General features: G+C 38.6%; 1 protein-coding gene across 4 annotated transcripts in view; it reads right to left on the bottom strand.

The window, feature by feature from the left end:
• The window catches only part of CDH11 (cadherin 11), a 109,354-nt gene that overhangs the window by 26,885 nt on the left and 64,806 nt on the right, over positions 1–17,663 (bottom strand). For all 4 annotated transcript variants that reach the window (XM_067540107.1, XM_067540108.1, XM_067540111.1 and 1 more), the window contains 2 exons: positions 3,668–4,072; positions 2,237–2,531 (listed from right to left, as the gene is read on the bottom strand). In XM_067540107.1, the coding sequence (XP_067396208.1) occupies positions 2,237–2,531; positions 3,668–3,895 (523 nt within the window). In that variant the 5' untranslated portion in view covers positions 3,896–4,072. The remainder of the gene's footprint in view (positions 1–2,236; positions 2,532–3,667; positions 4,073–17,663) is intronic.

Here is a 17,663-nt window from a genome sequence, read left to right as displayed (position 1 = left end):
CCTAGCTTACAGCTACATTACATAGCTGAGCCAAGATGAAGAGTACTGTATGCCCTGTAGATCACTGCACCTCTTGCTCCACAAACCCTGGTTTGACCCCTCTCAATTAGGGGAGCCCCCCCTCCATGATCCTCATACAGGCTTGCAAAGTCTACACAACCATCAGCCTTTTAGTAATGCCAACTCTCACGATTGTATGTCAAGTGATTTCAGAGGGGTTTGGAGCTCATCTTGTGATGACGTGAGATGCTCCAACTCTCTCAAGAAGTTCAGCTCTGCTGGAAGCCAGCAGAGCCTCTCCTCTTGGCTCACCATGCTCACAGGAGGGGTGGGAGGCAGAGGGAGAAAAGAGCCCAGCAGCTAAGTGCGGTTCTGCTCCTCTCTCATCCCCCTGCCCTACTCACCGTTCTCACAGGTGGGGAGCAGGAAGGATGGAACAAAGAGCCCGGAAGCCCTGTGTGACTCAACTCCCTCCTCCCTCCCGTGAGAAACACAGACAGAACGGTGCTTCTACTTCTCCTTCCTGCAACATCCAGCCTAGGAATAGGCAGAGGGGTGTGAAAAGCCCCCTGGAGCTGCCCACCCCTACCCTCCACCAGCCTGGGAAAGAGGAGATGGGAAGGGGACGCTACTGCTATCCCCCAGGCCTGCATGTATGTGTGAGAGAAGAACCCTAGGAGGAGCAGAGGGGTGCTGAACAGGGTGTGAGGGCAGAGGGTGCTGCCACGTTTGGTGAAAGGGAGAAGCCCAGGGGCAGCAGGAAGGAAGAATAATTAAAATAAAATGAATTATTTTTAGCTCTTTGAACAATTATGAGAGGTTTTGAAAAATTAAATTATTGTGACTGTGGGATATTGTATATATTTATGTAGTTATCAAATTATACAAAGAAAGAAGAATAATTTAAAGTTATTTTTGAAATATTTTGAATACAACTGAATTACTTATTTAAAAAAATATTTAGGGACTAATCATAATTACTGTACCGAAAGCCAGAAAGATCTGAAAGGTGGTTGACGTAGTAAAGATATTCTTGCATGTACACATCTTTGCAGCTCACATAAAACTTTACTGAAAAATAACTGGAAAACTTGATACCTAGAGGAAGTGCTTTGTGTGATTAAGCTGTTCATTTTTCATTTTTTAGCTTCATTTTATAGGCCTTCTACATTATATATCTAAATGTGCGATTTAGAGTTTTTCCATCACATTTTAATTTTATCACATCACAGAGTGCTCTCCACTGAGTTTTATGTCGGGTACAATCACTTAACACAAGTACTCCCTCTTTTTCCCACCATCAGGGATGCCTTCTTTCTGCCCCAGGTCTCCATTTGTGAAGGGATACTTCAGAAATAGCAATAACAGAAGCATCACAATTATATTGAAATGAGTCTTTTGCTTAGGACTAGTCCCCCAAAAAAACAAAGACATCTTGCATCTTTTTTGCATCTTTCTCCATTCAAATTCTCCTTCAATAAGTTCATATACCTCCAGCATACACTGAGGTCTGCACTATCAGTTAAGTTGATCTAACAGAAATCACTCAAGGGTGTGAAAAAAACCACACCCTGAGTTACACAAGTCACAGTGATCTAAGCATTGTCCACACAGGCGCCATGATGGCGGGACAGCATCTCCCACCAACATAGATTCCGCCTCTCACGGAGATGGAGTAATTATGCCGATGGGAGAGCGCTCTCCCATCGGTATACAGCGTCTTCACCAGATGTGCTACAGCGGCTCAGCTGCATCAGTGCAGCTGCACCGCTGTAGCACTTCTAGTGTAGACCTGCCCTCATTCTCCATTTGAGCTGCCAGGGAGAGGAATGTGTGCTTTAAAGGTTGACTTTTCAAAATGAAATTATCACACAAACAGTTCCAGAAGAGTAGAAGCAGTGTTAAAAATCAAAAGACAGATTAAAATACATGGTTTGATGGTGATTTTTAAATCTCATGATTTGTGCGACCAGTCTCATGATTTTGATCTTATGAGGGAGTCTGAGTCAAGATTTTTGATTTCCTGAGGTTGGTAATACTGGATTTGCTATAGCAGAGTTTGAATCCTTCAGCTAATTAGAGCAAATGACAGAGGATGTTTCGTTGATTAATAGAGGAACTGAATAAATTTTACCTTCTGAAAGTTGGGAAGATGTTAATTAGATTTAGCAAAGATAGACTGTCAATGTAATTTACTCCATAAAATGGGAACCGGCATTCACTTATCTGTACCTACCCACATTAGACCTCTCTGGCACATTAGCATGGTAGTTTTCATGTAGGAACTCAGGTGGGTTGTCATTTATATCTTGAACTTTAACAATGAATTCAGAAGGTGGTTCCAAAGGTCTGTTAGTGTTTCTGTCGACAGCCTGTGCCGTTAGAGTATACTGAGCTCTCTCTTCCCGGTCCAGTGTCTTTGTTGCATGGATGTTCCCTGATTTGTCATCAATAACAAAAATTATTCCTGCACCTTCACCTGAGAGAATGTATTTAATGTTTCCATCTCCAGAATCGATATCTGAATGAAGCTATAAAATGATAAACAAATGTACATATTGTAACAAACCAGTATATACTGTATTTCCAGCCATTAAAATAGTTATTGAATTACTGTACATTATTGTCTAGCCATTGCTGACTCAACTTTCTTAACTTTCATGACTAAAGCAGACTTCAATTTCATAAGTCAGGTGCACAATGGATCAAATTTGTTTTTGCTTACATGTGTCTAACTTTCATTTAAATCAATGAACTGATGACAGAATTTGACTCCATTAGACCAATCTTAATCTAAAATAACCCCTACTGACTTTGGAGGAAGTAAAACAGGTGTAACAGAGGGGAGAATCAGACCTAGTATATCTAATGCAGTCAAATGTATTTCATCTTACAGAGCAATAGCTTAAATTTAGATGCACAATGACAGTATGTGTACACGGCAGCTGGGCGGTGTAATTCCCAGAGCAGTTACATAGACTTGCATTAGCTCTCTTCTAAAAATAGCAGCATGGTGGTGGCTCAGGTCACCCAAGTCCACGCCTGCTGGACCCCCTGGGTCTGAGCTCAAGGGCTACCCCATGCTGCGGTGCCACCCTGCTATTTTAGCAAACAAGCTCTAGCACAGCTAGTGCGCATCTGTCTAACTGCCCTGGGATTCACACCTCCCAGCTGCTTTGTGGACATATACTTACATGTTTCTCTTTTCTTTTGGTGTGTCAGATCAAGTCCATTTTTAACCATTACTTTAGAACTCTTACACAGGTTGGTATTTCCTAGGCTAGTCTTACAACAGTGAGGGAAATATTCCACTGACTGGACATCAAATTTAAGAATGGCATGAAGATTTACTGGGACACAGTGGCCAGTTTGGGGATCAGACTTGTTGTGAAAATGATCCTTTTGGTCCCAGCGGAGAAGGTTTCAACCTACTGCTCTGAGTCAAAGTGTACTGAAGTCAATGGAAAGCCTCTCCTTGATTTCAATACACTTTGGATAAGACCTTTATTGAGCTACAGATGAAATGATTAATACTAGACGTTTCAGATGGTGCTGAATACACAGCTGGTATGAAAGAAAAGTACTGAAGGAAAAAACCAGCTCACACAGCAATGAGGTAGGAAATATCTATACAAATACAACTGAAAAAGTATAATATATTTCTTACCCTGCCAACTAGTACAGGATCTGGTCCCGTGTACTCTTCTATTACAAAGAACTGATTCCACACCCAGCCTCTTTTTGAACGATGCAGAACTTGCCCTTCCTTTCCTTTTTCATGGTGACCATGGAGTGACGGCCTTAAATGGTTGAGTTTTTCTGTAGACATGGCATGGCTGTAATACAGCATGCCCAGGCAGATAAGAGCAGCATGTAAACAACTGTCCTCCTTCATTTTTGGTTAGTTTATAGGCACAGGAGTATTCAAGAATCTACTCCTTCCACACCGAGCCACTTCTGAAGTCCAAAAGTTGGGGCTAGTGGAAAATTTCAGATGTAATGTTCTGCAAATAGGATGCCACCTTTCATTAAGTGCATCCCTTTAATGCTCTGCAGGCTCCCAGCTTAATTGCTGAAAGAAAGAAAAGTGGAGAAAAATGTCAGTCTTTCCCCTGTGTTATAGGCAAAGTGTAATTTCCAAAATGAAACTAGTACCAATATAACACAGGTGTAATACCCGTTGTCTACTTAAAGAAAATAACAGCAATAAAAAACTAATGATTCAATAAAAAAATAATACTTTGATATAATTACTACCAACTATGACTGTTCTAGATTACAACAGTTTTTTTTCTGGTGCTTTTCAAGCAAAACTCCTTGCTTTTTTACTGAAGCATCTGTCACTTATATTTTCCCCCTTCTCCTAATTCAGTTAGGTCACAACTTGCATTCAGTACTCTAATAAAATATTGTCAGGGAGTGCTTGGAAACATTCACAAACCTCAAAGCATCCCTTGTCACTATTGTCTCCACCAACCTTCACTGTCATAAATTAATAAAAACACCTCAAGACTCTTCAGCAATGTGACCTTTGGCAGTAGCACCCCTTCCCGGTGTCTCTAAGAGTACTTCTACAGTGCAACAAAAGACCCAGGGTTGCAGATCTGGGTCAGCTGACACAGGGGCTGAAGGGCTAAAAATTGCAGTGTAGACATTTGGGCTTTGGAACCCGGATCTGAAACCCCGTGAGGTGGGTGGGTCTCAGATCCTGGTCTCCAGCCCGAGCCTGAACAGCTACACTGCCTTGCAAGCCAAAGTCAATTGACTCAGGCTCTGAGACTTGATGCCGTGTGTTTTTTGTTGCAGTGTAGACATACCCCTAAGTTAGTAGTTGCTCAAATGACGTTGCCTCTTTCTTCATATCTGATCTATGAACAGTAGGTCAGGGTCAAAGTTTGGCCATAAGATTTTTTTAATACAGTGAAACCTGCACTAAGGCCTACATCTCCAGTACTAACAAAACATCTTAAAGAACCACTTGGATATATCCCTGAGGCTTCCAGTCCAATGTTTTTCAGCCTTTATTTAAAGAACACCTGTACTGAGCAACCAACTTTTACTGTTCCTAGAATGTTTGTTTTAAGTTTCTCTGTAAGTCACTTTGTATCTGCCACAGAATATTAACAAAATACTGACTTAAGGCTATAGTACATTCTATTTTCAGAGGTATACACACACACACACACACTCTTTCCAATTAACTAACACACACACTGTTCTGTGTTAATCAAGGATGCTCTATAAAAATATATGTAACAAAAAACCCAAGGAACTGAAAAGTTAAGGCTACCCACACTCTATCCCTCCAAGGGACACACTGTTAGCACAGTCATGAAACACCACAGAAAAGGTACCACAATCTTAACTCTCTCCCAGTAGGAATGACATGCATTTAGCATTTCCCAAAATCCCATTTAGATTCCTCCCCCCGCACATACTCTTTGCACAATTCTGTTAAAACACATACATTCAGGTTTGAGGAACAGGGTGTGCTAAACATTTGAGGCAAAAATATTGTGTTTTCATATAAAACAAAGACATGAACTCCCATTTTTAGTGTAAACCAGAAACAACCTTAATTATGATGTTGCAATGGCTCCAGAGTAATATATTCAGTGAGTTTTATGCATATATTATATGAGAACATAATCTGTCGCAGAGTGAGGAATTTTGACTTTTCTTTCTCGGGCATATATATTAAGAACATTTTTAAGTATCCTTTTTAATTTTGTCAACATTATTTTCTCTATGCCATGTTATGAAAGAGTCATAAAAGAATGGGAGACAGGAAAGACAAGAACACTATTCAACCTTTAAAGGAAAACCCCACAAACTGACTCAGAAAAATGCTTTTAAAAATTCAGAAATCTATTTAATATATAAACTGTGAATTGTATCAAGGAATGAAGGGTTTAGTCAGAGTTGTCATTTCAGAGTTTACTTAAGGTTGCTGACATTTTGCTAATAAGAGAAATTATTTTTGACACCAGAAGCATTAGAGCCTGAAGTAAGAGACTGAAAATTAGTTTTTATTCTGTTTTATTAGTGGTTTATTCGTGGAAAAAACCTTCAACATGAAGCAATCATTTCAGTTCTTTCTCTGATAACTGATTTCTAGAGAAAATGGAAACAGATTATTTCTCACTTTTGTGCAGAAAAGTCAAATTGCAACACCTATTACTTGATTTTTACTGGCTACCATTTAAGTAAATATCCATTAAATCTAGCTCAAAGTTTAGAAATGTCATCTTAAATATAATCAGCCAGATTCTTCTCTAAGTTACACAGGTAACCAGGTATCCAGAGTCACTCCAATCCACTTAATGGAATGACACTGGATTTACACCAGTGTAATTGAGAACTGAATTTAACCCACAATGAGCAGGCCCTAAAATCACCTCTATAGTGTTACATGGGGATGTTTTTTTGTCCGCATTCATCTGTTTGGGCACAGCCAAAACTCTACATACTGCAGCTGGCTCAGCTTGTTGCATAACTGCATTCACTCAACCTATAAATATGGATGAATTTCAGGAGCAGTTTCCTATGCACTGTCCTTTCAAATGAACGGAGCACTATGACATGCAAGTTATACTAGTCATGTATATTTGCTGTAAGCATGCTATTCTGCAGTGCAGCAGTTACTAGCACTGGTACATTTTTGTAATAAGGCCCCAACGCTCCAAGAAGATGAATGGAGACGGTTGCCCTGTTTTACTGCTGGTGCATTGTTTTGGCTTATTTTGCAGCAGGCTTAGCAAGTGAACAGTTTGCATTAATAGAATTTAAAAACAAGTTTAAAAAAAAAACAAAAAACCCTGTATATTTGAATCCTGTTCTTCAGATCATTAATTTCAAATGATGCCACCAACAATTAAAGTAAGTAAACAACCAAATATTCCATAATACCCAAAACATCGTATAATTTTATTACCAGTATTGTTATGTAATTATCAGCAAAGGCTTTATAAAAGATGCTTTAAAATAATGGAGCAGACATGCAGATACATACAAGTGTTTACTATCAGTTATTGAAGCACGAAGCACTAGACACAAAACATTAACCACATATCCATACTTAATTTACTAATTAAGGTTTAAAGTGGTAATTGCCTCCAATCCTTTATTTTTAAACCTCTCTGTGAGAGGAACAGGGTTATATATTCCTAATGCAGAGGGAAGTATGGGGTCTAAAAGTGGCTTTTTCTAAGAGCCCAATCCTGTAAACACACAATGGGACTGCTCATGGCAGTAAAGACTGTGCACCATAGTAAGATCCACACCTATCTTAATAAGGAAAGTTAATAACCTTATATCAGATCCACAGCTGGAGTAAATTGACATAGCACCAGTGAAGTCCATGAAGTTACTCTGATTTAAACCAGCTGAGTATTTGGTGCTTTATTTATAAAGTACTTCCTACCAGCCTTATAAGAGATGCTGCTAAATTAAGGTATAAAAACAACAAGTATTACAAAAAACCAAACTAAAATGACATCTCTAAAAAGAAAGGAATCTTGCTTCCCAAACAATTAACTCACATCATTTCCACAATTTAAAAAAGCTTCCAGGTTGAAAACAAACAGTTTATTTCTTTAATGAGCCGATATGGAAAAGCAGCTAAACAATTTATAAACCAATTATTGTCTTTCTTTTGGCCAAGGCTGGAGGAAAAATACCTCATCACTCCCCAAGCATGGCATGCAGATCTGGGAACTGAAATTGCAGCAGATGATTGGAATGTGGCTCTGGTTAATGTCCAGAAAGTGCCAATTTGCAACAGATTTATTCAGATGCTGTACCACATTACATGTAGATAAAAAAGTTAGAATAATTCATTGCGAATTTTGCCTTTCTTCAATCAATGATTACTTGGGAATAACTGTTTTAAAATTCTTATGATTATTCAACCAATTCTACACAAAGATTATACTATTCCTAAACTATGGAAAACAATATGGATGAACATCTATCCAGATTGCCCTGAATACCATATCCCAATTTTTCCACTGCTGTTTGCAATTGCATAATAAACATTTTCTGATTTCAAAAACATGCATTTCCATTAGAAATGACTGGAAATCCAACCCTATTCTCCTTTTTTATACCTGAGTAGATACTTTATCAAGGTTTGGGACAAGATGGATCTAGAAAGAGACAGTAGATTTTAATTTCTAACAAGCAAATTCTGGTGCTTTTTAGTGACCGAATGCTAGTCCCACCATGAATACATAGCAACAAGAATTAATCAGCTATCTCACATTATTAAATCAGAAAATAACCCTATGGCAACAAATGAACAGGTGTGGTTTGCTTTCACCTGAGATATAAAGGGCAAAGTTAACTTAAAACTTTAAATAATATAATGTGTATTGCAAATATGCAACACAGATTGAAGTCTCCCTGAGCCATGGAGAGGATCACTTCTCTATAGGCACTTCTAACTAAATTGTCACAGGAAAAAGAAAAATCAGAGAGAGTTGCAAGTACTCTGCTTTGCATGTGCTATTTTCTATGACAGATGTAAAAAGGCAGGTGAAAATTGTACCTGTAAAAATGTAGGCTGGGCTTCAGCCCTTTTAAAATGTAAATTAAAAAATATATTTTATTAGAAATATATTTACACCAAGCCTTCTGTTGAGCCTATTAGACACTGATCCTTCTTAAGCCTTGAGTCACATTCTACCGGTGCAGTGTACTGCCTTGTGTACCACAGACCTACTCCCTGGGCTGCTACAAGGTCAGAATAAGGCCATGCTCCTTCCCCTCTTGGAGCACTATGCTCCCCAGAATGCATTCATTGAGCAGTCCCTGTCCTTCCCAGAGCCCAGGATTGTAATTCTGGTAGGCTGTTGCAATGGGTGCTAAATGGAGAAGGCGGGGGTCTATTCTTCTTTTCTCCTGAACACCCAGTTTAGGGCCTGTCTGAATGCTACCCTGACATTGCTTACATCAATACCATTCATAAATTAAATATACAATCTAAACTAATTTTAACTATATTGTAGATATTTTGAATACTACCAAAGTGCAAACACAGTCTAAATTTTGCCCTTCTTTATAGCAGTGCAACTTTAATGTAGTAAATCATGTTATCCCAGTGCAGCAAAGCAGAATTTGAGTCAACCATACTAAAATGTTTTTCTCTCAGTTTCAAAGTTTCTTGGACAAAAATTATTATGATTGGTTACATATGAATCATAGACAAAACTAAGGAGTCAGCAGAGATTATTTTAATGACAAAATCAGAGTCTCGGAAGTTATGTCTAGCCAACTTTAATGTTTTTTTCTATATATAGCAGAAATAATCCCAATAGAGCCAAGCTTATTTCCTGTGAGTACCTCTGACCATGTGCCAAAGTATTATAGCCTAAACAATTCCTAGTCCAGAACTTCTGCACGATACACTAAAATAGTAATTGTTCCTCCGGGATACATTTGACAAAATATATTCAAGAGTACACTGTAATGACAAATGATGGATGATAGCATTTTGAGAGATTTTACAAGAATATTGCGTAAAATTTCATAAATTCACAGTCGGAATGAGCTCTCAGTTGTTGCCAAAAACAGCGGAAAAGAGAAATGTTCTCTCAATCCCCAGCAAGTTCTTTGACAATTTTATTAGCATTGTTATAGCAAAATTTTGGCACTAACTGTCAGATGAACAAATACATATTTTATTTCAAGGTTGAACACGTATATATTGCTCCAAATTATCTTCTGATGGAGATTAAGGGTTTCAGTTTATAGAACCTCAAGGGTTCAACTGTGAGTCACATTAGGAGTCATGCATATGAGCACGAGTTACCCCTTATATGAATGGGCTATCCACATTGCGGGTCGGAGCACAAGTGGGAGAGCAGCTGCTATGACTCTGCTACACCCCTTACTGCTCACATAGGCAGGGAGTGGCTGGGCACAGGTGGGGAATAGGTGGAGCCTTAATTCCACCTCCTCAACACATCCATCAACATAGCTGAGCTGGCACAGAGGGAGATGTTGGACCCTCGTCTGCTTCTGGGGCAGCACAATTCCACACTGGCCCTTACTCAGGACTCATGATGACTCCATGATCTAATCCTAAACAGACTGAGGCCTGGATGCCTAAGAGACAATCTCTGTCTTTGATCGACATGCGCACAAATGCACCCATCAGATGCACTCAAACTAATAGTCTCCCAGTTTAAATGGGATGGATCTGGAAACCAAAGTGGTCCAAGAAAGCCTGAATTTGTTCATCTTTAGGGTACATAATGAATCTTAACTAGTCTTTATATTTTATTGAGGTAGATGAATTGAGGAATGCAGAATGGCCATGTGTATTTGGGTGGGGTGGAAGGGAGCATGATTATATACAGGAGAAGTATATTTATCCTGGATTGGTTTGGTATGGGTTCATTATGTCGTTTTGTTTTGCTGGGTTTTTTTGTTTGTTTTTTTGTTGCTTTTATCCTTGCTACTAATTGTATAACTCAAATGAGAAGCTCCTAGAGACATTTTAAAAAGCATTTTAAAGATATTTAAGTAAATAAAGTTCTTGAAAACTGACAGGATTGTCCATTCTTACTGCAGGAAAATGTGATTGCAAAAGGTACACTGTAACCAGAAAGTATCACTGCACTTCAATTGATAGGTTTCCAGTTTTAGTTTAATGTTTTTCAGCAGAAGACATATTCTGTGCTCCTGCTTTTGTATCAGTTAAAAAAAAAAAGTGTCACAAAGATAGCTCAGTAAATCTGGTGTTGTGTTGAGAATTTTTATTAGGCAAAGTAAAATATACAGATTCAAGTAGTATGGCACAATGGCACATTTAAATGTATTTTCTCTTTTGTAAAACACACTTGCACTGTCAGACCAACTTATGAATCTTTGTTACTTTAGGAAACTGCACAACATATAGTGTACAAGTATGTACCTATGGTCTCAGACAGGATCATATTTGGTTGGCTACCCTTTCCTGCCTCTCTTGGCTATATTTCAATTTTTAATGCACTAACTTGCATCTATTAGCACTGGAATCCACACCTTCCCATTCTAGTGCAGACATACCCTAAAACTATTTAGTACAAAACCTTCAATATTTTGTATTTATTAGTAATTGGGAAGAAAAAATGTCAACGAGGACTTCAACCTGCTCCACTGAAGCAGTGGCAAAATTTCCATTGACTTCAACAGTTGCAGGATTAGACCATAAATGACTATTGTCTTAGTCCCAATATTGGGAATCCAATCCTGCAAAGATTTATGCACATGCCCAATTTTAGGTACTGTGAGTAGTCCCACTGACTTCAGTGAGACTACTCACTATGCTCTATATTTGTATAGCAGCTAGCTCAATAAGTCCTAGTCCACGAGTAGGGGTCCTAGATGCTAAGGTAATACAAATAAAAATATTAATATGCATACGTCTTTGCAGTTTCATAGAGTATTATTCAGTATAGATTTATCCAAGGAAACCTTAAACTTCTGCATTTTCAATTATATTTTACAGCACTATATTGAATTACTGAGATGTTTAAAAACCTAATAATCCCGAGGTTTTTCTGAGAATAGTTTCTGAAATGTAGTCATTTTTCCATTGGTAGTTTTGAGATTCAATATCAGGAAACCATACACTAAAATGTATACCAATGGCTCTTTGGAAATAAAAGTCATTCAGTAGGGAGGAGGAGAAAAAGTAAGCACCTTGATTAATAGGATGTGATATTTCTTTTCAGTATCTAACTCTGAAATCATCACAGAAGGAAATTATTTCCCTCTGAATTTAGTTTAATTTGTAGTCATTCAAGGAGAGTGAAATTGCCAAGCACTATACCTAATACAAGCACTGAAAGAGACAAGACAACTTAGTACATTATGAAGTGAATGACATAGCAATAGGCCTGAGAGACTGATATTAAAAGGCTTGGGAAATGAAAAATGGTTGTAAACAGAGTTTTACATTTACTTGCTGCCCTAGGGAGATCCGCTTGAGATAAATGTGACATAGACTGTCTGTTTTTAAGCATAAACTCTGCAGGAAGACAACTAGCATAAGAAAGGTAGTCTTATTAAAGAACTCAGTGATTGATAGAGTCATTTGAAATAATGACTACACTCGTGGAAGAGTTTATTTTAAATAATAATTGTGTACTTGTGCATCTCAGAATAAAGTGGACGTCTCATCATTTACTATGTGCTCAAAATCCAATATAACCATAGCCTAGGTCCACTCTAGTTTCAATATGGTTCGCTATTATATACGTAAGTGGTAATAGATGATGCCCTGTGGGGGAAATCACCGACAACTAAAGTCAAGTTACTTCCAATTATATGTTGTGTTCACGTTTTAAACCAGCTCTGAGTATTTCTTTACACTCATACCCAAGAAAGGCAAAGGCACTCATACTCAAGAAAGGCAAAATTACCCTCACATTTTTCTTGCTAGCTAATTTGATTTATCCCAAGAAAAACACTGAGATAGAAAGTCAGAATCAAAGACCAGGATAATGAAGGATAATTTTGAATGTCTTCAAAAGCTGAATATTACAAGAAGACCCACCAAAACACACACCTTATATGATTCTATAGAAGTTTTTGATGATTCTACAGAAGAAATGGGCTTAAATTGAAGCAAGGGAGATTTAGGTTAGACATTAGGAAAAAACTCCTAACTGTAAGGGCAGTTAAGCATTGCAACAAATTACCTAGGGAGTTGTGGAATCTCTGTCTCTGGAACTTTTTACGAATAGATTAGACAAACACCTGTCAGAGACGATCCTTCCTCAGTGCCAGGGATTAGACTGTGTGACCAGTCAAGGGCCCTTCTAGTCCTGCATTTCTATGATTCTGTATGCACTTTGGGCAGAATCCTCTCTTTATTTCAACCTGTTGAAGTGAATAGATTTGAGGTACCTCCACTCGTTCATGAAGTGCTAATTGAAACTGAGCCAGCAAGTGTGCTGTTTGTAGCGCTACCCTCCCTGAGAGATTCTACCATTTGAAGGCAGCTTTAGCCTTGCTGTGAGGAATCCATACAGACCATGGCAGTTGGAGATTCAGCTAGCGATGTGCTGAATCAGTGCATGGGCTGTCTGCCATTTCCTGATTAGTGCCACCCACTTTGGGCCAGCTATAGGACTCTAAGTAGAGTATAAGTTGTGGGCATCTTGCCCTCCCACTTTTTTCCTGCCTTAAGGATGAGCGATGGGAGAGGAGGAGGAGGTGGTGGAGAGAAGTAAGCAGTGGATGCGGCCTCAGGAGAAGAGGAGGAGAAGGCATGAGAAGAGATGAAGCAAGGGCAGGGCCTCAGGAGGAAGAGGCAGAATGGGGGTGGGCCTTGAGAAGGAGTGCAGGTGGGACAGTGGGAGGAGCATGAGTAGGACCTCAGGGAGCAGGGCCATGTTCTGGGCGCTGTAGGCCACCCTCCTTCTAGGGAGCTTCCAGCACTCCAGGGCATAGCCTCCACACAAAAAAGACTCACGCACTACCTATGGTTTTCATGCTTTAAAACAAATTGGATCAAATGTACAATGATGGAACAATGAGGATGCACAAGTAAGTGTTCAATGAATGCTTAAGTATTGTAAAAAATAATTGTTTTTCCATCAGCAAATTATGCAATTTTGTTAAAATTTCACAACTCACAGTTTTTTATCTTAGCGATATAGTAATTCTACGTCATCAGAACAAAGGACACTGTTGTAGACTGTTCACAATTTCATGTACTTTAGAGAAAGCAGATTCTATGTTTGAAGGCAATATGTGAATGTGAAGGATGCAAATAAAGTGAACAGTCAGTGTAATATCTTGTATGTATTGTTTTTGATGTTTTCTCATTAACCCAGATTCTGAAACCCACTGTCTTAAATGGGATTCCTACTGGAGTACAGTTCTACTCACCATGAATAAGTTTATCAGAGTCTGTCTCCCAGTGGTTTTATTTCTCCCCAAATCTATACATTGAAATATTTTAATGAACTAACTGTTAGTAAAATGTCCCACACTGCAGGTCCATGACAATGGTACATGCTAATTATGCAGTAAATAATTTTTCTTATGGCCAGTTCTGCAGCCCCTCAACATTTAAATGAGAGTTTAACCTTAATAAGAACTGGGCTATAAAAGCCATGTATGAATATATTCTAGCAGCACTGGACATTTTCTACACTTATTTTTAATAGAACGTTAAAAGAAATATGAATTAAGAATATAAGAACGGCCATACTGGGTCAGACCAGCGGTCCATTTAGCCCAATATCCTGTCTTCTGACAGCGGCCAATGCCAGGTGCTTCAAAAGGAATGAACAGAACAGATAATCATCAAGTGATCCATCCCTGTCATCCATTCCTAGCTTCTGTCAAACAGAGATTAGGGTCATTTCAGAGCATGGTTTTCCATCCCTGCCCGTTCTGGGTAATAGCCAGTGATGGACCGATCCTCCTTGAACTTATCTAGTTCTTTTTTTTTTTTGAAACCCTGTTATGCTCTTGGCCTTCACTATAGCCTCTGGCAAAGAGTTCCAAAGGTTGACTATGTGTTGTGTGAAGAAATACTTCCTTTTGTTCATTTTAAACCTGCTGCCTATTACTTTCTTTTGGTGACCCCAGTTCTTGTGTAGGAGTAAACAACATTTCCTTATTCACTTTCTCCACACCAGTCATGATTTTATAGATCTATTATATCCCCCCTTAGTCGTCTCTTTTCCAATCTGAAAAGTCACAGTTTTATTAATCTCTCATCATATGGAAACTGTTCCATACCTCTAATAATTTTTGTTGCCCTTTTCTGTACCTTTTCCAATTCCAGTATATCTTTTAGAGATGGGGTAACCAGATCTGCACACAGTGCAGATGTGGATGAACCATGGATTTATAAAGAGGCAATATGATATTTTTTGTCTTATTATCTGTCCCTTTCCTAATGATTCCCAACATTCTGTTAGCGTTTTTGACTTCTGCTGAACAGTGAGTGGATGTTTTCAGAGAACTATCCACAGTGATTCCAAGATCTCTTTCCCTGAGTGGTAACAGCTAGTTTAGACCCCATCATTTTATCTATATAGTTGGGATTATGTTTTCCAATGTGCATTTCTTTGCATTTATCAACATTGAATTTCATCTACCATTTTGTTGCCTAGGCACCCAGTTTTGTGAGATCCCTTTGTAACTCTTTGCAGCCTGCTTTGGACTTGACTATCTTGAGTAGTTTTATATCATCTGCAAATTTTCCCACCTCCCTGTTTATCCCTTTTTCCAGATCATTTATGCATATGTTGAACAGTATTGGTTCCAATACAGACCCCAGGGGACACCACTATTTACTTTTCCCCATTCTGAAAACTGACCATTTATTCCTACCCTTTGTTTCCTATCTTTTAACCAGTTACTGATCCAGGAGAGGACCTTCCCTTTTATTCCATGACAGCTTACTTTGCTTAAGAGCCTTTGGTGAGGGACCTTGTCAAAGGCTTTCTGAAAATCTAAGTACACGATATCCACTGGAACACCCCTGTCCATATGCTTGTTGACTCTCTCAGATAATTTTAATAGGTTGGTGAGGCATAATTTCCCTTTACAAAAAAACATGTCGACTCTTCCCCAACAAGTCGTATTCTGATATTCTGATAACAAATCATATGTGTCTGATAATTCTGTTCTGTTTCAACCACTTTGTCTGGTACTGAAGTTAGGCTAACCGGCCTGTAATTGCCGGGATCATCTCTGGAGCCTTTTTAAAAAATTGGTGTCACAATAGCTATTCTCCAGTCTCATAGACTCTAAGGTCAGAAGGGACCAATATGACCATCTAGTCTGACCTCCTGCACAACGCAGACCACAGAACCTCATCCACCCACTCCTGTAATAAATCTCTAACCTATGACTAAGTTATTAAAGTCCTCAAATCATGGTTTAAAGACTTTAAGGTACAGAGAATCCACAAGCAAGTGAGCTGTGCCCCAAGCTACAGAGGAAGGTGAAAAACCCCAAGAGTCTTTGCCAATCTGCCCTGGGGGGAAATTCTTTCCTGACCCCAAATATGCAATCAGTTAAATCCTGAGCATGTGGGCAAGACTCAACAGCCAGACACCCAAGAAAGAATTCTCTGTAATAACTCAGAATCCATCCCATCACAGGCCATTGACTTATCTATCACCAGTAGTCAAAGATCAGTCAATTGCCAAACTAGTCTGTCCCATCATACCAACTGGTACAGAAGTTGATTTAAATGATAGGTTACATACCACAGTTAGTAGTTCTGCAATTTCACGTTTGAGTTTCTTCAGAACTCTTAGGTTAATACCATCTGGTCCTGGTGCTTAATAAATCAATTTGTTCCAAAACCTCCTCCAATGACACCTCAATCTGGAACTGTTCCTCAGATTTGCCATCTAAAAAGAATGGCTCAGGTTTAGGAATCTCCTTCACATCTTCAGCCATGAAGACCAATGCAAAGAGTTCATTTAGTTTCTCCGCAATGGCTTTATCTCCCTTGAGTGCTCCTTTACCATCTTGATTATCCCATAGCCCCACTGGTTGCTCAGCAGGCTTCCTGCTTCTGATGTGCTGAACATTTTATTTACTGTTACGTTTTGAGTCCTTGGCTAGCTGTTATTCAAATTCTTTTTTGGCTTTTAATTATATTTTTATACTTCACTTGCCAGAGATTATGCTCCTTTCTATTTCCTCAATAGGATTTAACATCCACTTTTTCAAGGATTCCTTTTTGCCTCTAACTGCTTCTTTTACTTTGTTGTTTAGCCATGGTGGTCCTCTTATTATGTTTTTTAATTTGGGGTATACATTTAACTTGTTCTATTCTCTACAGATAAGTTTCTCTATTAAAATATTTTTGTATTTCTTTTACGTTTATTAAATAGAAGCTCATCTTTTAAAGAAATATAACTTGCTAAAGGGTTATAATTAAATAAGGGAAGGACTCAGCAGCTAAAGTAAAGTCCATTGCAGGCTCCTTGAACACACTACTTCTGTATTGTTTTGTTTATGCTGCAAGAATGCAGCAGAGCAGCACTAACTGCTGGGCTATTGGCTGTGCAGTGATAGAGCCTAACAGAGACTCTGTTGTGCTGTCCTTGGAACAATTTGTGCATTGTGATTCATCAAAAGAAAGGCAGCTTCCTGGGATAGTGTTTTTCTCTCCTATGTTCTCCTATATAGCGGAGAAAGGAGTAGTAGTCCCTGTGAAAATTTAAATAAAACAATAAAGTAGCAAGATTTGCAGTTAGCTTCTAATCCCTGAACACAGAAATAAATAAAAGAACGTGCCCCAAATGAGATTATTTGCATAACATTAACAAATTTTCCAGGATAATTCAGTTCTAGTCATCTTAGGTGTCACCTGTAACTATAATAGGCAGAAAAATTAAGAGAGAAGAATAACTTTTTTTTAAAAAATTTAGTTGACGGTTTATCTATGTTTGGTTCACTGTAACCCAAAACAACTAGTACAATTAATAGATAATAATAAAATAAATAATAAAAAGATTGATCTTATTCCAGGTTGGCTAGGATGCCTTTTCAGATTGAGTAAACCTTCTTGTTGGATCCTACGCCCACTCATAGTACCAGATACAAGATGAGAGAAGCGGCTATACATGGTTTTCCATCAGAAATCATTTGTCTCTAGTATCACAGAGCAGGCTACAAATGATCTTTTCTAA

Source organism: Emydura macquarii, unplaced genomic scaffold (genome assembly GCF_026122565.2).
Source record: "Emydura macquarii macquarii isolate MOO-44397 ecotype Brisbane River unplaced genomic scaffold, CSIRO-AGI_Emac_v2 contig_561, whole genome shotgun sequence".
Taxonomy (NCBI): Eukaryota; Metazoa; Chordata; order Testudines; family Chelidae; genus Emydura; species Emydura macquarii.
Note: the sequence above shows the minus strand (reverse complement) of the source record. Positions and strands in the feature narration are given on the sequence as shown.